Source organism: Hemitrygon akajei, chromosome 1, assembly GCF_048418815.1.
Source record: "Hemitrygon akajei chromosome 1, sHemAka1.3, whole genome shotgun sequence".
NCBI lineage: Eukaryota > Metazoa > Chordata > Chondrichthyes > Myliobatiformes > Dasyatidae > Hemitrygon > Hemitrygon akajei.
Genome location: NC_133124.1, coordinates 78,097,058 through 78,122,829, shown reverse-complemented (window position 1 = coordinate 78,122,829; position 25,772 = coordinate 78,097,058). Strand labels below are relative to the sequence as shown.

Below are 25,772 nucleotides of genomic sequence, written 5' to 3'. Positions count from 1 at the left end.
AAAAGTTTCTTAAAAGACCCTATCGTATCCGCCTCCACCACCGTTGCTGGCAGCCCATTCCACGCATTCACCACTCTCTGCGTAAAAAAAAAACAACTTACCCCTGAATTCTCCTCTGTACCTACTCCCCAGCACCTTAAACCTGTGCTCTCTTGTGGCAGCCATTTCAGCCCTGGGAAAAAGCCTCTGATTATCCACACGATCAATGCCTGTCATCATCTTATACACCTCTATCAGGTCATCCTGCGTCGCTCCAAGGAAAAAAGGCCAAGTTCACTCAACCTGTTTTCATAAGGCATGCTCCCCAATCCAGACAATATCCTTGTAAATCCCCTCTGCACCATTTCATTGGTTTCCACATCCTTCCTGTAGTGAGGCAACCAGAACTGAGCACAGTACTCCAAGTGGGGTCTGACCAGGGTTTCATCTGAGAATTTATAAATGGTGTTTGAGCTGTTCTTAGCCACACAGTCATGAATATAGCGAGAGTAGAGCAGTGGGTTTAGCATACATGCTAGAGGTGTGCCTTGTTAAGATCACACTTCAAGAATTGTGTACAGTTTTGGTCTCCTTGTGTAAGAAAGTATGTACTGTCAGAGCGGGAGTCCATGGAAGATTCACCAGACTGGTTCCAGGGATGGCAGGGAATAAGGAAACATTGAGTATGCTAGAATTATATTCTCTAAAGATTAGGAGAATGAGATATCTGCAAATTTCTGAAAAGGCTCGACAGTTATAGTGGGGATATGTGTGACTGAGGAGACCAGTGTCAGGAAATGTAGTTTGAGAACATGCAGCAGGCTGTTAAACTTTTTCCATTGAGAGTATGATGAATCTTTAGAATTTTCTGTCTTTGGAAGGTTGTGGAAACCTGGCCAACAAAATCATTCAAAGTGATAGATCAGTAGGATTTCTGCATATTCAGAATATTGTGATGATGGAAGAAAATGGCACTGAGGTAGAGCATAGAATTGTGCAACACAGGACAGGAACAGGTTCTTTGTCCCAAGATGTTGTTCCAAACTAATATAGATAATGTCTAATTAAACTTATTCCTTCTGCCTACACATTAGATTACAAGATTAGCCATGATTTTGTTAATAGCAAAGTGAGTTTGAAAGACTGGAGAGCCTTTTCTTCCTCCTATTTCTTATATTTATGTGATTAAAGATAGTAAATACTCAGAAGGTCAGGCAACATCTTTGAAGAATGAAATGGAGTCATCATCTTGAAATGTTGCTTCCATAATATTTTGTTGAGACAAGTGAGCTTTATTTGGAGCCTGTAGATTCTAGTTAAAATTGGCTTCAGTTATTAGTTTTGAGGTTGTTGTTTAAAATGCTTCATTTGTTAATTCAACATTGCAATCAACTCTTCCAATAAGTGCATAGCCCTGTTGTGAATTTTTTCTTGACAGTAAGAAAGTTTCATTGACCCAGTTTGGGTTACAAGTGGATAATAACCTCTGAATTTAGAAAGAAAGGATTCCTATTCATGTTTCATTTTTTAGAGGCTAAAAGAATAAAATAAATTATGAGCTATAAATTATCAACAACTCCTTTTTTTTTCTTGGCATTCATACATCGTGATTTTTTTAATTGACACTGTGTTAGTAAAGATAATTAATGTTGTACATGATGGAAAACATTTTGTTTAGTTGAGAATTGATAGTTATGAACTGTTGCAGGAATTTCTATTACATTGGACTTTGGTCCCATGCAAAATTGCCTCTGAATAGAATATTAATATTAACCATTGCCTTAATTACTGCAAATACAGTTTATCTATATATTTTACAGATGGTGCCTCCCACAATCTTCTGGAAAGCTTACGAAACTTCATTTCACTTCTTTTATGTCTTCTAAGTCTGCTTTTCATCTTGAATGTGTTTCTGGAACTGTTGGAGCTTGTGAGTTGCAGTTTGGAGATTGTTTGGGGGGGGTCATTGCTTTGCTAACTCTGAGCGGATTCTGGGAGGCAGAGGCAGCAAGCGCAAACCTCATGGTGAGAAGACTGCAGGACAGGTGCGAGCCAATTGAAGCTTCCATTGTCCGCTGATTAAAGCAACGAGGGAGATTGAAACATTGAGGCAAATGCCGAAATGGAACCGGCTGCCTGTCTTTTGACCGCTGGTGGGATTGCTCTGCTACCGGAGAGGGAGACTGCTTTCTGATCACTGGAGGATCGCTGTACTACCGGAGAGGGAGACTGCTTTCTGATCATCGGTGGGATCGCTGTACTACCGGAGAGGGAGACTGCTTTCTGATCACCGGTGGGATCGCTGTATTACCGGAGAGGGAGACTGCTTTCTGATCATCAGTGGGATCTCTGTATTACCGGAGAGGGAGACTGCTTTCTGATCACCGGTGGGATCGCTGTACTACCGGAGAGGGAGACTGCTTTCTGATCACCGGTGGGATCGCTGTACTACCGGAGAGGGAGACTGCTTTCTGATTGCCGGTGGGATTGCTCTGCTACCGGAGAGGGAGACTGCTTTCTGATCACCGGTGGGATTGCTGTACTACCGGAGAGGGAGACTGCTTTCTGATCACTGGTGGGATTGCTCTGCTACCGGAGAGGGAGACTGCTTTCTGATTGCCGGTGGGATCGCTGTACTACCGGAGAGGGAGACTGCTTTCTGATCACCGGTGGGATTGCTCTGCTACCGGAGAGGGAGACTGCTTTCTGATCACTGGTGGGATTGCTCTGCTACCGGAGAGGGAGACTGCTTTCTGGTCACTGGTGGGATTGCTGTACTACCGGAGAGGGAGACTGCTTTCTGATCACTGGTGGGATGGCTGTACTACCGGAGAGGGAGACTGCTTTCTGATCACCGGTGGGATTGCTGTACTACCGGAGAGGGAGACTGCTTTCTGATCACTGGTGGGATGGCTGTACTACCGGAGAGGGAGACTGCTTTCTGATCACTGGTGGGATGGCTGTACTACCGGAGAGGGAGACTGCTTTCTGATCACCGGTGGGATTGTTGTACTACCGGAGAGGGAGACTGCTTTCTGATCACCGGTGGGATCGCTGTACTACCGGAGAGGGAGACTGCTTTCTGATTGCCGGTGGGATTGCTCTGCTGCTAGAGAAGGAAGCCTGTGTGGCCTGTCACTGTGCCTGGAGAATGTTAGCCAGGTTTTTGTGTTTTGGATATGGACTAATGCGGACAATGAACTTTTAGCCCCCCCCCCCCCCACCCAAGTCTTACAGTTTTTTTTCTATTCTTTGTTTTTTGCCTGATCTTACTTGTTTTCTTTCATGCAGGGGAGGAGTGATTTGGTGGGTTGATGATCCTGTTTGCTTTTTATTCGGTTTTTGGGCAGGAGAGGGGGATTTTGTGGTTGATAATTGTGTTGTCATTCTTTTCTTGGTTTTGTGGCTACCTGGAGAAGAAGAATTTCAGAGTTGTGTACTTTGATATTAAATTAACCTTGGATTCAAAATGACTTGAGTGGGTGTTCATTTGAATATATATGTGTGCCATATGTCATTTGTCAAACTGGAGAAGCCAACGCTCTTGGGCCGCTGTTATACCACCATCAAGAATGCCTGTCGTGTCATCCCATGTCCACACTTTGGAAAATCTGATCACCTGGCTGTACTTCTACTCCCTGAGTATAGGCAGTGACCACTGCACCAGTAGAGTGAACCAAGAAGCTATGGACAAGGTGGAGGAACGCTTAAAGTACTGCTTTGAGTTACTGGACTGGACAGTATTCAGGGATTCATCTTTGAGTCTGAATGGATATACCACAGTTGTCAGTGACTTCATTAATATCTGTGTGGATGAGTATGTTCCTATGAGAGCATACTGTACATACCTGAAACAAAAGCTGTGGATAAACCAGGAGATTTGTAGTCTGCTGAGGGCTCAGTTATGGAGGTCTATCTGAAGAGCAAAAGGACAATTCCAATTGAGGTTAGAGGCGGAATCAGATACATATCAACTCTGGCAGGGTTTGCAGATTGTTACTTCCTACAAAGCGAAACCTAACATCATGAATAGCAGCGATGCATCACTCCCAGATGACCTCAATGCACGCTTTGAAAGGGAGAATAAAAATACAGCTATGAGGATCACTGCACCATCCAGTGACCACGTGATCTCTACCTCAGAAGTTGACGTCAGAATGTCTGTCAGGAGGGTGAACTGGCCCCAGTGGTGTACCTGGCTACACTCTGAAAATCTGTGCCAGCGAAGTGGCGGGTGTGTTCAAAGGCATTTTCAATCTCTCATTGCTACAGTCAGAAGTTCCCACCTGCTCCAAAAAGGCAACAATCATACCAGTGCCCAAGAAGAGCAAAGTGAGCTGGCTCAATGACCATTGCCCAGTTGCACTCACATCTACAGTGATGAAGTACTTTTAAAGTTCATCATGGCTGGAATCAACTCCTACCTAATCAAGGACCTGGAACAACTGCAATTTGCCTATTGCCACAACAGGTCTACATTGGATGGAATCTCATTGGCTCTTCACGTGGCTGTGGATCATCGTGTACAATACTAATACTTGTGTCAGGCTGCTGTTTATTGACTCCAGCTCATTGTTTAACACAATCATTACTACAGTTCAAAAAACTCTGAAACCTGGGCCTTTGTGCCGTACTCTGCAACTGGATCCTCAACTTACTCAATGGAAGACCACAGTCTGTGCAGATCGGAAATAACATCTTCACTTCTCTAATAACTAACAAAAACCTCAACTGCTGTACTCTCTCTACACCGTGACAGTGTGGCTAAGCACAGCTCAAGTGCTGTCTATAAATTTGCTGATGACATAACTATTGTTGGCAGAATTTCAGGTGGTGATGAGAAGATGTACAGGAGTGAGATAAATCAGCTGGTTGAGTGGTATCATAGCAACAACCTTACACTCAATGTCAGTGAGAATTGATTGTGGACTTCAGAAAGGGTAAGACAAGGGAGTGTATACCAGTCTTCAATGAGGCGTCAGAAGTGGAAAAGGTGAACAATTTCAAGTTGTCAAGAGTGTCAACATCTGTGAGGATCTATCCTCAACCTAATGTATCGATTCAGTTACAAAGAAGGCATGACAGCGGCTATATTTCATTAGGAATTTGACGAGATTTGGTAAGTCATCAGAAACACTCAAATTTCTATAGATGTGCCATGAAGAGTATTCTAATTGGCTGCATCACCGTCTAATGTGAGTGAGGGCACTGCACAGGATGGAAATAAGCTGCCGAAAGTTGTAAACTCGGTTAGCTCCATCAACGGCATGAGCCTCCCCAGCATCCAGGACATCTTGGAGGAGTGATGTCAAGAAGGTGGCACCCATCATTAAGGGCCCCCATCTCCCAGGACATGCCCTCTTCTTATTGCTACCATCAAGGAGGAGGTACAGGAGCCTGAAGGCACACATTCAATGATTCAGGAATAGCTGCTGCTTCTCTGCCATCAGTTTTCTGAATAGACATTTGAACCCATGAACACTACCTCACCACTTCTTTTCTCTTTTTGTATTACTAATTTAATTTAACTTTTTAAAAAATATATATAGACTGTAATTTACAGTTTTTTGTATTAAGTATTGCAAAGTACATGTGCTGCATAGAAACAGAAGACCTACAGCACAATACAGGCCCTTTGGCCCACAAATCTGTGCTGAACATGGCCTTACCTTAGAAATTACCCAGTGTTACCCATAGCCCTCTGTTTTTCTAAGCTCCATAACCTGTCCAGGAGTCTCTTAAAAGACCCTATCATACCTGCCTTTGACAAAGCCATGCTGACTATCCCTGATCATATTATGCCTTTCCGAATGTTCATAAATCCTGCCTCTCAGGATCTTCTCCATCAACTTACCAACAACTGAAGTAAGGCTCACTGGTCTATACTTTCCAAGGCTATCTCTCTTTCTTGAATAAGGAAACGCCATCCGCAAACTTCCAATCCTCCAGAACCTCTCCCGTCCCCCATTGATGATGCAAAGATCATTGCCAGAGGCTCAACAATCTCCTCCCTTGCCTCCCACAGTAGCCTGGGGTTTATCTCGTCCAGTTCCGGTGACTTATCCAACTTGATGCTTTCCAAAAGCTCTAGCACATCCTCTTTCTTAATATCTACATGCTCAAGTTTTTCAGTCCACTGTAAGTCATCCCTACAATTACCAAGATCCTTTTCCGTAGTGAATACCGAAGCAAAGTACTCATTAAGTATCTTTGCTATCTCCTCTGGTTCCATACACACTTTTCCACTGTCACACTTGATTGGTCCCATAACAACAAATTTCACGATATTGAATCTGATATTAAACCTGATTCTGATTCTTCTGTATGTATTTATGCTTAGTGAGGTTAGGGTCTTGTTGCTAATTGCTACTACAATCGTATAAGTTAGAATGTGTTCATAACTACAGTTAATCTTGATTAATAATTCCTGATGGGGCTTCAGTAATGTAAGTTCTCCAAGTCTTGAGTACTTGTATTTTTTTCCTCCACTTTGGTACCATAAATCATCTCCAGCTGAGGGGGGGTTAGGCAACTTGATATTTGAGATCTACCAATTACAGTCTGAAACAATCCCCAGGGAGATGTGTGAAAGTAACCTGTGAGAAATGCCTAATAGTGCATTTAGATTTTGTCATTTATTTAGCAAGTGACTGAAAATTGAGATTTAGAACTAAAGCAATGATGTGGATTGCATTCTGCTACTGAAGATTGTAGTGGTGGGAGAAACCTGAAACAGTTAAAGAATTCTATGTAAATAAAAGGATATTGGAGCATATTTTGAAGAGAAATTTCCTTTTTTAAATGAAATATGGCAAATAATATTAAAGGCATGCATTGATAAATACATAATAATTTCTGAAAACATAAAGTGCCTCTTGTATGTAATGGAATTTTCTGAAATAAAATAACTTGTTAAGCAAATAAATTATCAACTATTGATCACCACTTCATCTGTTATATTTGAAGAAAAATATTCAGCCAGAACATCAGGTATTCTTCCTCCCCTTTTCTCTTTGTATGCATCTGATCCCCTCTACAAGGCATGATTAAAACTCAGTGGAATAAATAAACTATGATAACATTATGGAATTATATTTATTACTTGAAAGTCAAAATAACTGCAAATCTAAAATAAAAAGCAAACATGTTGAAATGCTAAGTGGGTCATGCTGTATTTGTAGAAATAGAAGCAGCTAATATTTTGGGTATAAAACCGTTAATCAGGATCATTTTGAAAGGTCTCTCAGCTGAAACGCTAATTTTCTCTTCTCACAGATAGGTGTGAATATTTCCAGCATTTTCACTTTTTTTCTTCTTCAATTTTTCGCAGTGTGGGTAAAGCTGGCATTTATTGCATTCCTAATTCCTCTTGTAAAGTTTGCGCGAGCCATCTTGAAATGCTGTAGTCCTTCTGCCGAAGATATATCTGCACTGATATTTGGTAGGGTGGTGTGCAACCTGAGAGGAACCAACAGATGATGGTGCAGTCATGTGCCTGCTTCCATTGTTCCTCTTGATGGTAAAATTGGAATAGGTTAAGTTTTCTGCAGTGTATTTTGTGGCTAGTAGTACATGTTACAGTTACAGTGAACAGTCCGTAAAGGTAATGAATCTTTATGGTCATAGAGGGAATGCCATTTATGGGCTTGGCCTGTCTTTGATTAGAATCTCATTTCTTGAGTGTTGGACTCCATGGAGAGTGTCATAATCCTGCAATAAATCTTGTAGATGAAAGGAAGTGTGTCACTTTCCACAGGATACCTTCTATTGTAGTTTAAAGTTCAAAGTATGTATGTATACATTATAGAACCTTGAGATTCATCTCCTTACAGGCAGCCACAAAACAAGAAAGTCAAATGAATCCATTACAAAAGACCAACAACTATCCAATGCACAGAGAAATGAGAAAAAACACTTCGGATTGTTGTTTTTTTTTTATTAATGTGTCTATTCTATTTGAGTTTCTGGTCAGTGAATGACCTCCAAGATGTGAAGGACCTAAGAGTATTGACTGTTAGTGGTATGTGATTGGACTCTCATAGAGCTATAGAATACTACAGCACAGAAACTGTGCTTCAGCCCATCTAGTCTAGGTGGAACTATTATTCTGATTAGTCCCACTGACCTGCACCTGGGCCATGGCTCTCCATACTCCTCTCCTCTATGTACCTGTCAAAATTTCTCTTAAATGTTGATATTAAACCTGCATCCACTACTTGCACTGACAGCTCATTCCATATTCTCACCACCCTCTGAGTGAGGAAGTCACCCTTCATGTTCCCCTTAAACATTTCACCTTTCACCCTTAATCCATGACCTCTAGTTCTGGTCTTGCCCAATGTCAGAGGAATAACACTATTGGGGATGGTTGTTGACAGGCACTTCTGTGACATGAATCTGACTTTACACTTATCAACCTTGGCACAGTGTTGTCTTTGTGTTGCTGTGTGTACGATGAACTATTTCATTTTGTGAAGAGCTGTAATTATCAGCAAATGTCCTTTATGACAGAAAGAAGGTCATTGATACAGCAGCTGAAGATGGTTCGGCAGAGGACCCTGCTCTGAAGAATTAATACAGTACTATCACAAGGCTAGGAACTTTGTCTTTTCCTGTATGTAATCTGTTACCCTGACGTTGTAATGTGCCTTCAAGGGGTTGTGTATTCAGGTCTCTGAAGTGGATCTTAAACCCACAACAATAATGGCAGGAAATTCTGAAGATGATGGAAATCAAGAGCAACATACAAAATGCTTAGCAGGTCAAGCAGCAACCATGGAAAGGAATCAATAGTCAACATTTTGAGTTGAGACCATTAGGATTTAATGTTAAACCGTGAATGTTCTCATTCAGTAGTCCTTTTATTATATCAGCCACCAAATAGAAATTAATGATATAGTATGAAAAGGGTTTTTTTAAAATGGTGGTTTTAATTGTAATCAAGACAAATTTTAGTGAGGTTTTGGAAAATCAAAGTCAAATTTAGTAGCATGTGCACAAGTACACGTATACACAAGTTCAATGAAAAGCTTACCTGCAGCAGCTTCACGGGCATATGGCATCAGGTAAGCAGCATTCATAAGAAAAACAGAAATTAAGTATTATACACAAGTTTCAGAAGGAAAGAACACAATTAGTCAAAGAAATTCCATTCTGGTGCAAAGTGACTAAAGTGGTCATAGTGTTGCTAAATTGAAGTAGCTGCTATTCAAAGTTCAAAGTAAACTTATTACCCAGGTACATATATATCACCATATACAACCCTGAGTTTCTTCAGCCTGGTGGTATGGGATTTCAGGCTTCTCTCCCTCTTAGACAATAGACAGTAGGTGCAGGAGTAGGCCATTTGGCCCTTCGAGCCAGCACCACCATTCAATATGATCATGGTTGATCATCCACAATCAGTACCCCGTTCCTGCCTTCTCCCCATATCCCTTGACTCCACTATCTTTAAGAGCTCTATCTAACTCTTTCTTGAAAGCATCCAGAGAATTAGCCTCCACTACCTTCTGAGGCAGAGCATTCCATAGATCCACAACTCTCTGGGCGAAAAAGTTTTTCCTCAACTCTGTTCTAAATGGCCTACCCCTTATTCTTAAACTGTGGCCTCTGGTTCTGGACTCCCCCAACATCGGGAACATGTTTGCTGCCTCTAGCGTGTCCAATCCCTTAATAATCTTATATGTTTCAATCAGATCCCCTCTCATCCTCCTAACCCAGTTGCTCTAATCTTTCAACATATGACAGTCCCGCCATCCCGGGAATCAACCTCGTGAATCTATGCTGCACTCCCTCAATAGCAAGAATGTCCTTCCTCAAATTTGGAGACCAAAACTGAACACAATACACCAGGTGTGGTCTCACCAGGGCTGTGTACAACTGCAGAAGGACCTCTTTGCTCCTATGCTTAACTCCCCTTGTTATGAAAGCCAACATGCCATTAGCTTTCTTCACTGCCTGCTGTACCTGCATGCTTACTTTCAGTGACTGATGTACAAGAACACCTAGATCTCGTTGTACTTCCCCTTTTCCTAACTTGACACCATTCAGATAGTAATCTGCCTTCCTGTTCTTGCCCAATGATAACTGAAAAGATGGCCTGGTTTAGATAATGGGAATCTTTGATGATGGCTACAATGGTAGGAAGGTATACAGTATGTGATACATTGGAGAGGGTCTACAATTGTCTGCAGCTTCTGTTCCTGCACATTTGAATTGCTCCATCATACCATGATGTAACTTGTCATATGTGCAATAGCACTTACTATTTCAATATTCCTTTGATATTTAATTATTGAGACTGTTAATGTTTCCCCATCTGCACAGGACATTGACAGGTCACCTGTTGATATTTTGAATCAGTAAAATAATTTTCTACAGTAGAATTGTTGAGAACATTTTTTGCACAATGTAATTTTTGAAGAAGCTGGAAGGGTAATAAATACTGTTTGGAAGTAATGAGATACTTGTTCAGAATTCAACTTCTGGTGTATTCACTATTTGGAAATCCTGTTGGTGTTTTGTTTTAAATGATCCATCTTGCAGTGATTAGAGCAAATTTATTTTTGTTTGCACAAATTGATTGTATGACTGATTGATAGCTCTATTATTTACAATATAAATAGAGAATGTTAGAAATGCTTGAGTTAGGCAAAGTCTGTGAAGAGCGTTAGCACTTAAGGATTATGATCTTACAGATTTTCAGGTTTTTTGCTATTTAATTGGCTTTATCCAGCTTTAATCCAATTTCCATGCATATGAAAAATGCATTATTGTCCAGTTTGACAAATTTCTATTGATACAGCTTCCACTCAAGAGCAAGGATGGAGTTCCCTTAGTGTCTTTCCTTTATCCCCACCAGCCTCATTACTCAACAGGTTATTCACTACATTTTCCACTGTCTTCAGCATTTACACCACTAGACACATCTTCCCCTTTTCAACTTCAAGCATTTCAAGGGGCTATTCCCTTCACAAGTTCCTGGTCCACTCATCTGTTCTCAACAACCACCCTTTTTGGGTATTTTGCTTTGCAATTGCATAGAGGGACCCAAACAGTCTTATGAAGTGAAACAATGGTTTACTTACAATTTTTCCTATCTGGTGTACTGCACCTGGTATTCACAATGTGATTTTCTCTACAAAAGCAAAACTAAATGCAGATTGGGCGACCACTCTGCATTCAATCTGCAGTAATAACCCTGTGTTTCCTGATGTCTCCCATTTAACTATCAGAATCAGATTAATCGTGAAATTTGTTGTTTTAATGGCAGTACAGTGAAAGGACATAAAAATGATGATAAGTTACAAAAATAAAGCCAGAAGGGAAAGAAGCTGTTCCTAAATCACTGAGTGCGAGTCTTCAGGCTCCTGTATCACCTTCCTGATTGTTGCAATGAGTAAAGGGCATATCTCAGATGGTGAGGACCCTTTGTGATGGATACTACCTCCTTGAAATACTGCCTCGTGAAGATGTCCTCAGTGGTGGGGAGAGTTGTGCCTCACCCTGTGTAGCCTCCTGTACTGATGCAATGAGGCCTAGAGTACTGTTGAATCCAGCACTTTACCTTCCATTTAGGCACACAAAATGGATTTGATGTGACTTAGATTTGGGTCCAAGCCATGTTAAATCTCAGGTGATTTTAATTTGTGTCTTTTGCGAATATTCAGTTGATCCTATTTTCTTGATGCATCTATATTATTCACTTACAAATATAGCAATTCACAATGAAAGAAAAACTGACCTTTATTTTCATTATCACAGAAATATTGGGAAAGAATTATAATTGTTTTAGTCCATTAATATCTAAAGTTTTATGACTTATTTGTGATGGTGTACTCAAGAAAGTAGTATGACATAAGCATGTGACAAAATTTCAGTTTGCGTTTGACAGTCTCAGCAATGTCTGCATTGTTGGTTTCCTTATGTGGTAGATGAGAGAGTGGATGTTCAAGGGTTACAAACATACCTAGCTTGAAACACAAGTCTAATAAAGTGTAAAGAGCTGGGTCTATGTTCTACAGAGAAATACAGATGTGCATGATTTGCTTGATGTTTGTTAGATATCTGTTTTTGGGTGGAAGTTTTCTACTGCAGAAGTTGGGGAATGGCCTCTGTGTTACAGCAGAAGTAAATAAATTTTGTGTTCTTTGGACGAGGGATATGACAGTTTTTATGCCATGGACCCTTACTGAGGGGTCTGTGGACCCCAGGGTTGGAACCCCAATTTAAAGAGATAGTAAATAAATATTAAAAAAGCTCTGAAGAACAGGGGCACAATGGTATGATATCATGGACCTGGCACAGGCAAAGTAGGCCAAGTTGCTGGCTCAAAGTTGGAAATATCTTAGATGCTATAATTGAAAACTTTTCTCAACTGTGAGATCTGAATAAATGCAGTTTGCTTGAGCCAAAATGGAAATGTACTGTTGTGACTATTTTTTATACTGAATAGTATTTTTGTGAGGAAACATCAAATGCAGCAATATTGAGTGCACACAAATAAACAAGTGGTATCATTATTGTGATTTATTATTCAAATCTTAAAATGTGCTTTGCTTTGTAATTTCTCCTTTATCTAGTGGAATATTTACGGTAGTAGGAAGTAATTTGTCTACTGTAGAGTCTTTGAAGAGAATGAAGGCTAATCAATTAGTTGACCTTGTTGGAAAGCTATCTACCTACCCACCTACCAACCCATCCCCTGCCCCCCTCCCCTCCTACCTGGCCCTTAGAGCCCAGCAACTTCCAATTTACCTCTTGCCTAATCATAAGAAAATTTACAGGGATCAGTTAACCTACCAACCAGTATGTCTTTAGACAGAAGGATGAAACTAGAGCACCTGGAGGAAACCCATGCGGTTACGGGGAGAATGTACAAACTCCTTACAGGCAGTGGCGGGTATTGAACCAGGTCGCTGGTACTGTATGTGTTGTGTGTAACTACTATGCTACTGTGTTAGTGGAAATGTGATGAACACATTGACAGTTGAAGATTACAAAGATGTGCTGATAATCTCCATGTTTTGAGGTGTTGACAAACATTATTTTAAAATTTGTCTCTGTAAAGTAATTTTTTTGGGAGTATTTTGAGGCACATTTGTCAATAATAGGAACAAAAATGAAGCTGCAAACCATTTCTATCAGATTTGGCAGCATTAAAATCAGTTGGGAATTTAGGAAATTCCAGGAAAACTACATAGCATGTTCAGAATAGAAGACCTTTTGGTACAGAAACAGTTGGTGCAAATGAAGCCTGGTTTATTTTAAAAAAGGCATCACTAAACACAGGGAGAAAGGAATAGAAGGATATGCTGATGGCCTTAGATGAAAACAGGTCCTTTAGGTTTAGTGGGATATATTTAGCCCAATAAATCTAAACCAGTGTTTATCTTTTATAGTCTTACAATGTGGATAACCTGTGGTTTTAATTGCAGTTTAAAATCATATTTTAGGAACAAGCATGTTGTATTAATAGCAACACATAAAGCTTTGGAGGAAGTCAGTAGTTCGGGCAGTATCTATGGAGGGAAATAGACAGTTGAAGTTTTGGGTCAAAATCCTTCCTCTGGACTGGGAAAAAAAGGGAGTTAGCCAGGAGTAAAGAAAGGCTTGGACAAGAGCTGGCAGTTGATAGGTGGATGCAGGTGAGGTGGTGGTGATAGCAAATGAGGAAGGGGAGAGGGTAAGAATGATGTCAGAAGCTGGCAGCTTATAGGTGGATGCAGGTGAGGAGGTGGTGTTAGCAAATGAGGAAGGGGAGAGTGTAAGAATGATGTCAGAAGCTGGGAGATGATAGGTGGAAGTGACAAGGAGGTGAAGGTGAATCTGCTTTATTACTAATTTGATCTGTATGGCAATAATTGTATGTGGTATTTAGGAGTGGATACAAAAGTGCATATCTTAATCCATAGTGCATTGACTTTTTAAATTTTTTTTTAGCAAGTTGAAGAAACTGAGTGAAGACAGCCTCACAAAACAGCCTGAAGAAGTTTTTGATGTATTGGAAAAGCTTGGTGAAGGGTGAGTGGCATAATGTTTCAGATTTTGTTCAGAGACATGGTATTCTCTGGATCCTTTCCTGCTGTCACAGAAAACTGAAGTTGTTATTCTGCTTTAAAGTAACATGGTTTGAAAATAGTCTGGGTTCACACTGTAAAGTGTCAAGGTTTCTGATACAAATTTTAACCAACATTTAAGTTTCTTTGCCTCCCCTGCAATATGCAAACCAATTCACCAGTATTTTATTCTTGTACTTGAAATAGCTGTAGAATGGTGTTTTATCACTTATTTAATTGATCAAAATTATTGCTAAATGCTTATTTTTATGTAATTAAATATTGCTTTCATAGGTCAATCATATTAATCATTTAAACTGTTTTTCATTACTAATAGTTCTTAATAAGTGAGTGATGTTGTTAGTCAATATAGTTACCTGAGATATAATTGTTTTTAGAAAATTGGATTTGAAGCTTAACTGGTTTGGGAAGTAATTGAATAGAAGTCTTTGGAGTTACCTTGCAGAAACATTATAAAAATTACAGTTGTTTTAAATTGGACAAAGGTCAGAAACCTTCCGCTTTGCATCTGTAACTTATTCCCAAGCTAAATTTATTCTGTCAACTGTGCCGCTTTGGGGAGCTGGTGAACAAAAAGATAGAGAGAATAAAAGCATTGAGATTAATATAGGATTGGTAAAAATTAGCAGTTGGTGATTGGCGTGGGCTGAAGGTGTTCTTTAATCTTTAATATACCAACCTATGAAACTGCTTAAAATCTGTCAGTCCCCCACATCAGCTCTCTTTCTTTTGTCTTGATGTGTGATTTTCTAATGATCCTTTGGCCAATTTTCATTCAGGATACAAGAGAAATGTGGATTAGCTGAATAATTCAAATGAATTTCCTTGTTTTAATTTGCATTGCAATAGTTTAATAAATGTGACTGTGCAAAAGGAAATTGGTATTTGCCTTGTCTGTTATTTCAACAAATGGTAAATGGTTCATGATTGGCATGGGCTGATAGAAATGTTTGGCAATATTTTGAATTTAATTGTATTTACTTCAGCCATTACATGAATAACATTGCTATACTTAAATGCAAATATTTAAGTCCTATATTAACTATTAATTTATTTAGTACATATTAAAAAATCCTTTTCCTTTTCTTTGTCCCAGGTCTTATGGTAGTGTTTTTAAAGCAATACATAAAGAATCAGGACAAGTTGTTGCCATAAAGCAAGTGCCAGTGGAGTCTGATTTACAGGAAATTATTAAGGAAATTTCAATAATGCAACAATGTGACAGGTATGAGTAGTGGAATGTGGCTTTTTACAGATGTTCAACCTTAAGTGTTATAATTTAGTCAAAATGTAAAACCAAAATATTACAGAGATAAACATTTTTCACTATTTTTGGATCAAGACTTTGAGTTGCTGTGATATGGGTTTGTAACATCTGTCCTTGACCTTTTACTTACCTTTGTTCATTCTGTTTCATAGTTCCCATTGAACATGCTTTCAGCTATCATATTTTCATGAATTATTTGTGTTTAAATAAACTATTTTGGTACGGCAATTTAGAGTTTGCTATCATTATCCTGTCCGGTTGCTACTGGTCCAAGACCAACAACTGCAGAATCTTTTAGTAAAAGGCAGAGCCTTGTTTATACTGTTTGGCATCAAAGTGAATTCTTACAGCTCTCCACATGCTTCCATGTGTATACTGAGCTCCACCCATTGTTAAGTTTTATATGGTTTGAGAGTGTTGAAATATTTCAGCCAATTTTGTGCAAATTTCAGAAGTATTTGGAATGATTAGTATTGAATGTGTTTCCTGTGCTTTAATATTCAGCTTACATACAACAGATGTAAGGTAGGGGTGGGTAGGGCTTGTGGGTAGGGGTGGGCTTTTACTGCTGCCTCAAAGTATGTCGTGAATCTGGCAGTGTACATTTAGAAGTTTAACTTAAACCAGGGAGAAGACTTGTATCTCCAAAAGGTACTATAATTATAGTGATCTCTATTTCCTGAAACAGGAAAAAAAATCAGGAGTGAATTGCCACACCATTCAGGTGGTACACTGGGCACTGGTAGAATCCTTAAAGTGATAGGTATTGGATTCTCTCACGTTTATAGGATCTGCTCAACTGCATTGGCTGATTCTGTTCAAATTAAGAGTCATTCATGAAATTATATTTGAGATATAAAAAATAATGATTTTTATGAATATTTTAGAGTTCTTTAAATAGATTTTTAATGTTTTTATCAGAATAGGTAAGAAAAAAAGTTAGCATGGTGTATCTGGACTTATGAAGGCCTGTCAAAAGATTGGGTCACACATTATTGGTGTAATATTCTGGCATGGATTGAAGATTGGTTAACAGACAGAAAATGGAAGTGGTTAATTTAAGTGCTAGAAGGCTATGATTAGTGGAGTGCTGCAGGCTGTACTGCTTGGATGCCAGTTTTTCACAACCTACCTCAATAATTTGGAAGAGAAGATCCATGTTTGCTAATGAACAAGGTTGTGAAGTAGTGTGGCCCGTGAAGAGGATGCAGGGAAGCCTGAGGAAGATATGAGCAGGTTAAGTGAATGAGGAAGGACAAGGTAAATGAGGTGTGCTGTAGGAATATACAAGGCCATCTATTTATTTGGAAGGGAAGATTAATTTTTAATTGTGGGAGATTGAAAGGTATTGCTGTTCAGAGGAATCTCTATGTCTTTGCCCAGCTTTTGGAAAATCAGATCACTCTTAGATCTCCTTTTGCCGACATACAGGCAGAAGCTGAAACAAGAGGCGGCCATAGTTAAAACCATCCACTGTTGGTCCAACTAATCGGCCTCCATTCTGCAGGACTGCTTCGATGACATCGACTGGAATGTCTTGCATGATGAGGATGTCTGTGAGTTCACGTGCTTCATCCGGAAGTGCATCGACGATGTTGTCCACCAGCAGTTGATCCAGAAACCCTGGATCAGTAGTTCCGTGTGAGCAGCACTTACCACACGACACAGAGCTTATGCTGCCGGCAATCAGCAGAAGCTCAAGGAAAGCAGCTATAATCTGTGCAAAGCTATTAGGGCTACAAAACAACAATACAGGGACAAGATTGAGTCAAGATTCACAACGAATAGCACACGTGACTTGTGGCGAGGGTTGCGTACCATCGCAGACTTCAAAGCCAAATGTTGTGGTGCCGCCAACATCGCGGCCTCTCCCAGATGAGCTCAATCGCTTTTACCCTCGGTTTGATGTCGCTAACTCAGAACCTCCGAGGAAAGCCACCGCTACAACCTGCAACCTGGTCATCTGTGAGGCTGAGGGATGCAGATGTTTCCAACGAGTGGAAAGATGCAAAGCTGCGGGACTGGACGGTATCCCAGGGCGAGTACTCAGGATGTGCACAGCACAACTGGCAGGTGTGTTTACTGACATTTTTAATCTCTCCCTCTCCCAGAGTAGAATGCCCTTCTGCTTCAAATTATCCACCATTGTCCCTGTACCAAAGAAGACCAAGGTAACATGCCTGAATGACTGGTGTCCTGTCGCACTCATCTCAATGATAAGCAAATGCTTTGAGGGGCTAGTCAAGGACTAAATCTATACCCTGTTACCCCCCAAACTGGACCCTCTACAGTTCGCCTACCGACACAATCGATCGACAGACGACACAATAGCTGCTGCTCTACACACCATCCTTACACATCTGGAGAAGAAGGATGCTTATCTGAGAATGCTGTTCTTGGACTACAGTTCAGCATTCAACACCATAATTCCAGGCTCGACAGGAAGCTCAGAGACCTCAGCCTTGATCCTGCCTTGTGCATCTGGATCCTGGACTTCCTGTCAATTCGCTGGCAGGCGGTAAGAGTGGGCTTCCTCACCTCCACCCCTCTGACTCTCAACACAGGAGCCCCTCAGGGCTGTGTACTGTCCCCTCCTTTACTCCCTGTATACCCATGACTGTGTCGCCACCCATAACTCTAATCTGCTAATTAAATTTGCCGATGACACTGCATTGGTTGACCTAATCTCAAATAATAACGAAATGGCCTACAGGGAAGAGGTCATCTCTCTGACACAGTGGTGTCAAGAAAACAACCTCTTCCCTCAATGTCGCAAAAACAAAGCAGCTGGTTGTGGATTACAGGAGGAATGGAGACAGGCTAACCCCTATTGACATCAATGGATCTGGGGTTGAGAGGGTAAACAGCTTTAAATTCGTCAGCATAAACATCACCGTGGACCTCACGTAGTCTGTATGTACTGGCTGTGTGATTGAAAAAAGCACAACAGCGTGTCTTTCACCTCAAGACAGTTGAAGAAGTTTGGTATGGGCCCCCAAATCCTAAGAATTTATCTATCCTATGATAAGGTACCCCATGCAAGGCTTATTGAGAAAGTAAGGAGGCATGGGATCCAAGGAGACATTGCTTTGTGGATCCAGAACTGGCTTGCCCACAGAAGGCAAAGCGTGGTTGTAGACGGGTCATATTCTGCATGGACGTCGGTCACCAGTTGAGTGCCTCAGGGATCTGTTCTGGGACCCTTGCTCTTTGATATTTTTATAAATGACCTGGCTGAAATGGTTGCCACAAGAGGACACAGGTTTAAGGTGCTGGGGAGTAGGTACAGAGGAAATGTCAGGGTTAAGTTTTTTTACTTGGGCTGCCAGCAATGGTGGTGGAGGTGGATATCATAGGGTCTTTTAAGAGACTTTTGGATAGGTACATGAAGCTTAGAAAAATAGAGGGCTATAGGTAAGCCTAGTTGCAACCCCTAGACTGTGGAACAGCATTCCCCTCCCTATCAAATCTGCCCCCTCCATTGACTCTTTTAAGTCCAGACTCAAAACTTACCTTTATTCACTAGCATTTGAATCTTCCTGATGTGGCTGATTTTTGGCTTGTGCCTAGGCTTGTGTTGTTTATTTTGTGCCTATAAGCTGAGTGCCTTGTTGTTAATATCTGTGTTTCTTGTATTTGTGATTTTAGCTACCTGTTATGGTTTGTATCGCACTTTGGTCAACCTGGGTTGTTTTTAAGTGTGTTTTATAAATAAATTTGACTTGACTAGTAATTTCTAAGGTAGGGACATGTTTGGCAGAGATTTGTGGGCCGAAGGGCCTGTATTGCGCTGTCGGTTTTCTGTGTTTAACTTTCTACATGGGCACAATTGAGAGTATCCTGATTGGCTGTATCACTGCCTGGTATGGGAACTGTACCTTCCATAATTGCAGGATTCTCTGGAGAGTGGTGATTCAGGACATTTACAAAGACGGTTGTGAAAAAAGTGCCCGAAGGATCACTGTGGACCTGAGTCACCCCAACCATAAACTATTCCAGTTGCTAACATCTGAGAAATGGTACATAGAACATAGAATAGTACAGCACATTACAGGCCCTTCGGCCCACAATGTTGTGCTGACCCTCAAACCCTGCCTCACATATAACCCCCCCACCTTAAATTCCTCCATACACCTGTCTAGTAGTCTCTTAAACTTCACTAGTGTGTCTGCCTCCACCACTGACTCAGGCAATGCATTCCATGCACCAACCACTCGCTGAGTGAAAAACCTGCCTGTAATATCCCTCTTGAACTTCCCTCCCCTTAACTTAAAGCCATGTCCTCTTGTACTGAGCAGTGTTGCCCTGGGGAAGAGGCGCTGGCTGTCCATTCTGTCTATTCCTCTTAATATCTTGTACACCTCTATCATGTCTCCTCTCATCCTCCTTCTCTCCAAAGAGTAAAGCCCTAGCTCCCTTAATCTCTGATCATAATCCATACTCTCTAAACCAGGCAGCATCCTGGTAAATCTCCTCTGTACCCTTTCCAATGCTTCCACATCCTTTCTATAGTGAGGCGACCAGAACTGGACACAGTACTCCAAGTGTGGCCTAATTAGAGTTTTATAGAGCTGCATCATTACATCGCGTCTCTTAAACTCTATCCTTCGACTTATGAAAGCTAACACCCTATAAAATCCATGTAGATTTTAGTAAGAAAATGTAAATGAAGGGAATGCACAATAAATAGTAGAAAATGTTGAGAAACATACTGATATTTTAGTACTTTAGTAGTGCAGCATAACAGCTAGGACCAATAGGCTCCGGGATAGCTTCTTCCACCAGGCCATCAGACTGATGAACTTACGCTGATCTGAGTGTACTCTATATATTGAATGTTCTTTTAATTATAAATTACTATGATTGCACATCGCACATTTAGAGATGTAACGTAAAGATTTTTTACTCTTCATGTATGTGAAGGTTGTAAGAAATAAAGTCAATTTAATTCAATTCAGGACAAACTGGATAACTCATCTAGTGAAGCTTTTTAGGTAGAACTGAGGAATAAGTAAGTTATGACCAAGTTAATAGGATTATATTATAGATCTCCCACAGTGTGTGGGACTTTAGAGGAGCAAATTTGTAGAGAGATGGCAGAACTTTTCAGGAAACATAAGGTAGGTGATTTTAACTTTCCACATATTGATTGGGACTTCGATACTGAATGGGAAAGAGCTTGTCAAATGTGTTCAGGAAAGTTTCTTTAATCAGTATATAGAGTGTGATACCAGATCTCCTATTAAGGGAATGAGACAGGACAGGTGGCAGAAGTTTTGTGTAGGGTAACACTTTGCATCTAATAATCATAATGCCATTAATTTCAAGGTACAGTACTTAAATACCAGTATGTTTCTCAACATTTTCTACTATTTATTGTGCATTCCCTTCATTTACATTTTCTTCCCAAAATCTTTTGTCATATTTCTTTTGATTACTTTATAAATGCCACTTCTCTGTCTGCATGATGAGTCTGTTGATACCTTCCCGAGGTCTGTAGTTAGTTTCTTCCTTACAACCCCTCAGGCCATTTTTGCAATTTCAAGAAGGGCATTGGTTCTACATTTAAGTGTAATTTTTTTGGCATAAAGCACAGAAAATCAAGGGACTTCCCGTGAACCCTGTGAAAGTCCTCTGCAGCAATTTGGCAGTTCAAAATCTGGCACCTGCTAAAATAGACAGGGATTTGTTGTCATGAAATGTCCTAATTTTAGCTTCAAGGTCTAGTCAATTAAACATCTAAAACAATACAATCAGTACCCACAAGTCACTGATTTGGTAGTGCATTTTTAGAAAGAAAAAAATATTTTCTGATATCATAAACTCTCTTCCTCCTGGTGCTTATGTTGTCAGAACTATTTGCTTGAGCTCTTCTACTAAGTTCCACAGTATCAATGGAATGTCCTCCTGGGAAGTGCAAGGAGTGAGGGATCTTCGGTTCATTGAGGATTCATAAGGGAATTTGTGTTCACCTTGTTTATGTTGACATAAGTGTGTTTACAGATACACTTGATCCGCTGTTCTAACGTGTATCTCAGTACAGCAGTAACATATCTGGTGAATTGCAGCCTTAAGCTTGAATGGAGCCCTTCTATCACTCAGTTTTGCTGCTACGTTTTAGTCAATTATCACTTATGAAAATGTCGGATAAACTAACACATTTTTTTACTTAACCTGGACCCACAACACTTCCTCGCTCGTCAAGCAGACACAGCAGCGTCTACACTGTTTTGTGAGGAGGTTGAGAAGTGCAAAGCTCCCTGTCCCCATTCTATCAACCTTTAAGGAGCACCACTGAGAGTATCCTGTCTGGCTGCATCATTGTCTAGTATGGAAGCTGCAAGGCATCAGACTCTAATACCCTACAAAGGATAGTTAAAAGCACTGATATTTGTGACATTTACCGGGAATATTGCAGACAACGGGCCCAAACCATTGTTGAGGATTCCCAACACCCCATCTAATTATCTCTTTGACCCACTACCATTAGGAAGGAGGTACAAAAGCATCAGGACTAGGACTGCCAGACTGTGTAACAACTTACCTTGCACTGTGAGACTAATGTATATCCTGCTACCACCAAGGTTTCGTCACTAGGTCAGCATGCCGTTTACTATATACTCTACTGTTTACTTGTGCTGCATGCATTTTAAATTATATTTTATTCACTTACTTATGGTAATATTTTGGTTCATGCGCTATGTTATGTTTTGTGGGTGTATTGTGGTCCTGAGGAAAATTGTTTTGTTTGGTTGTATATGTACAATCAGATAATAATAAACTTGAACTTGAATTTAATCATTCATTTTTATCACTCTTTTGTATGTAATATGATAGTTGCTTTTTGGTTCAATGCTCCCAATTCCTTCAATCGTGAATGTGTACCTTATGCTTGCTCAAAGAATTTTATAAATGAATTGATCTAACCAATTGCTCACTTTTAACTATTCAAATCCAACTGGTTCTGTTTCTTATTCTTTAAAGTATTATTAACATCAGTAAAGGAACTTGGGCTTATGGATATTTGAAATGAGGAAGTTTAAAACCTTGATGAATGCCAAATGAAATTTTAAGAATTGCTATATATTAGATATTTTCTCAGGTACAGGAGTACATAAATTTACAAAGAATTGCATATTTTAAGTAACTACAGAAGAGAAGTTAGTTGAAAAAGTGTCATTAACCTCTGTATTTCTGTTAGTATAATTTCAGCTCTGCCTTTTCCAATATTATGCAACAAACCATGATAAGTTGGCATTCGTGTTCTGTTGAATTTGTTGGTGTCTTCATTTTTTCTTTCTTTCTGGAATGTAATACTTTGCACATTCAAATCCTTAGTAATATTATTCAGCCATCTGTCTTCATGGTTTATGCAAAGACATGGAATATAATCCACTTGATGCATGCTGCTTTCTTGTAAGTTTGATTATGTATGTATTATGTCATGAAATTTGGCCAATAGTTCCACTGGGATAATGTGGTAAAGGAATTTATGGGTTATCCTATTGTAAAAATGCTGTTTGCATTGTGGTTATTCCTCACATTAAAAAAAAATGCATATTGGTTCCTCTCATTAAAAAAGCAAACTAATTTAACTCTTGCCAGTCAAATGGATGCTTACCAAGTCTATACCCTTTAGGGCAGAGTTTTATTTTTTAAAAAGCTGGTTTTAATTCCTCAGTGGTAACAGGGCAGTAGCTTGTTTTTGTTAAGTGTTTTCAGTAACATCAGATCTGTATTGTGTGAGTTATGGGAATTAACAATTCTACTTAGTCAAGGTATGGGCCTATTTATGTCATGTTGCATGTGCCAATTGTCTTGCAGTACGTCTTCAAAGTGTTAACTAATCTGCTCCTGGGTTTCCTAAATTGTTAAGGAACTGTATGTCTCTAGAGGAGCAAATCATGTGAAAGGATGGGCATTTTTAAAATTAATGCAAAGGAATTACAACATTACAGCACAAGTTTAAATATTAATAATGAATTAACCAAATTGATGAAATGTTTTGAAATTAAATTAGGTTTTCATGTTTCTTTTCACGATAGTATCATTTGCTGGAAGTTTAAGAATCACATCAATAAAATCATTGGATTTCTTAGTGCAGAATAAATAACATCATATGAAATGCTTGAGTAGTTTTCATGTAATGCAGGAAGATAGTGTGTCTGCCTGGTGGGTCTTTAGTATTATGAACAAAGTTGTTGCACAGCTGGAAAGTGGCTTGGAACAGTGCTGGTTGGTTTATCTTTCTTTTGTTTACATTAGAGAAAATCAGACTCTTTTGAGGCTGATAATAGAAAAATTATGATTTTTAATGATTATTTTGTTTTATTTTCAGTGCATATGTAGTGAATTACTATGGCAGCTATTTTAAAAATACGGATCTCTGGATAGTTATGGAATATTGTGGGGCTGGTTCTGTGTCTGATATTATCCGACTACGAAACAAAACAGTAAGTATGTCAAGTTTGTCAACATATGTTTAAAGTAATGTGATTGCATTTTTTCCCTCCTTGCTGAATATTGAAATAAGTATAATGTAGGAATTAATGAGATGATCAATTCTTGTCGAAAGTACAGAAAAATAGTATCTGGTGTGAGTTGAATTGTGCTGTTTAGACAGATCTGGGTGCCTTCACACAAAAAACATAAAGTGAATCTAGAGATGGAATAACTAATTGGAGAAGCAAATTAAATATTGGCTTTTTTATTGCAACAGAAATATTCTCATAAATTGCCCTAGAAGTTGAAGCAGATTGCCCTAGAAGATTGTAATGTGGGCCTTGACAGGGTAGACGCTGGGAGGATGTTTCTGTTGATGGAAAATCTCAAACTGAGCAGGATAATTTCAGCATAAATGAAATTCCTTCCCTGGCAGTCATCATTCTTCGGCATTTTTGAACTCAAGCAACTATAGATGTTCAGTTTTTAAGCATACTGAAAACGGGTAGATTTTTGACTACAGGAACATTAAAGGCCATAGGAAACAGTAAAGTGGAATTGAGGCCAATGATCAGCCGTTAATGGTCACATGCTCTACCTTTGTTCCTATTTCTTAAGAAGAGTGACTTTCTTTAGAAATTTGAGGAAGTTTGCATGTCATTTGAAATGTGGGATTATATTAAATTTCCAAGTTATTGAAATAAAGTGAGCTTTTTGTGATTCATTGTTGAAAGAATTTGCTCACATCAAACAAATGTGCTGGATGATGAGATATTATTACTGGTCAGAATTTGCAGGCATTATGTGATAAAGATGGTTCTGAAAAATTCATTTTCATTGAAAGCTAAGGAAATGTTCAAGATTACACCACCCTCTTCTGATTTAAATTTGCTACTACAAGTTAGTTAAATGTTAGAGGAAAGATGTTTGCTCATAAATTGAAGTTTATTTTCATCAGTATACAGTTTTATAAAGATTTTTTTAGTTGTTACTGTTTGTTAAGTTATCATAAAGGATTTTTACCCTCCAGTGCCTTTGCAGGAAAACATCATTTTATAAATTCTGCTGAAAGTGGTATAGGGAATACTGACTTAATGTCATTCAGCATCCTTCAGTGCCTTGGCTTCAGCTATGTATTTTAATCACTGCCGCCTGCAGTTCATTTGATAGTTTGAATCAGAAGCCTATGGATTCAGATCCTACTCCAGAGAACACAAAAAGTAGTTGGGATGCTGTAAAGTCAGAATCCTCAATCTCTCTGAGGCTAATCTGCTTTCAGCTGGATATTAATGCTGTTGGAGAGTAAGGAAGTTATTCCTGTAATCTTGATCAATTAATTTCAGAAAAACTAATAATGTTATCAGTTTATTGTTGTTTTAGGAGACTTGCTGTATGCAAATTGATCACACAGGATATAATCGATCCTTTTCATAATGGTGTATTTCCTTGTCATTCCAATAAATCTTATCAGTATTCCCTTCTGTTCCTCTGAATTCTATTAAATGCAACTATTTTGGATAATCAGCCTTTCCAGTTCTGACAAAAGGTTAACCTTGTAATCTTAACTCAGTTTTTCTCTTTTAGGGTGTTTCTAGCAGCCATGTTTTTCAGTTTCAGCATAGTTGTTTTAACTTTAGTCCTGTAAGTTCCCTTTTGGATTTCTTTGTTTACGTTGATGGCTTTAGGTTATGCTCTTTTTCATGGAAATGTTTTCTCTGCTTTTATTATGTCATCTCTTAGCTACCTTTTCTCAAGAGCCTTTCCTGATATATTTACCCTTACATCTTTGTGAATCATATTCACAAGCTTTTCATTGTCTGCACTTCCTTTCCATGATAATCAACGTTCTCTCAAAGTGATTGAATCAAGATTTGTTAAGCATGTTAGCTTGGAGTTTTTTTTCCTCCATTTTTAAACAATGGTATACCCTTTAGATTAGAAAGAATGGCTCTAGATAAAGGATTGGAGGTCAGTAGAGATGAGGAAAGACACTTGAAGCAGAGCTT

At 39.4% G+C, this 25,772-nt stretch overlaps 1 protein-coding gene across 1 annotated transcript in view; it reads left to right on the top strand.

The window, feature by feature from the left end:
- Positions 1 to 25,772, top strand: part of stk3 (serine/threonine kinase 3 (STE20 homolog, yeast)) — a 453,065-nt gene that overhangs the window by 40,495 nt on the left and 386,798 nt on the right. Inside the window, exons 2-4 of the mRNA XM_073046198.1 lie at positions 13,921 to 14,001; positions 15,154 to 15,282; positions 23,663 to 23,777. Coding sequence (XP_072902299.1) covers positions 13,921 to 14,001; positions 15,154 to 15,282; positions 23,663 to 23,777 — 325 coding nt within the window. The remainder of the gene's footprint in view (positions 1 to 13,920; positions 14,002 to 15,153; positions 15,283 to 23,662; positions 23,778 to 25,772) is intronic.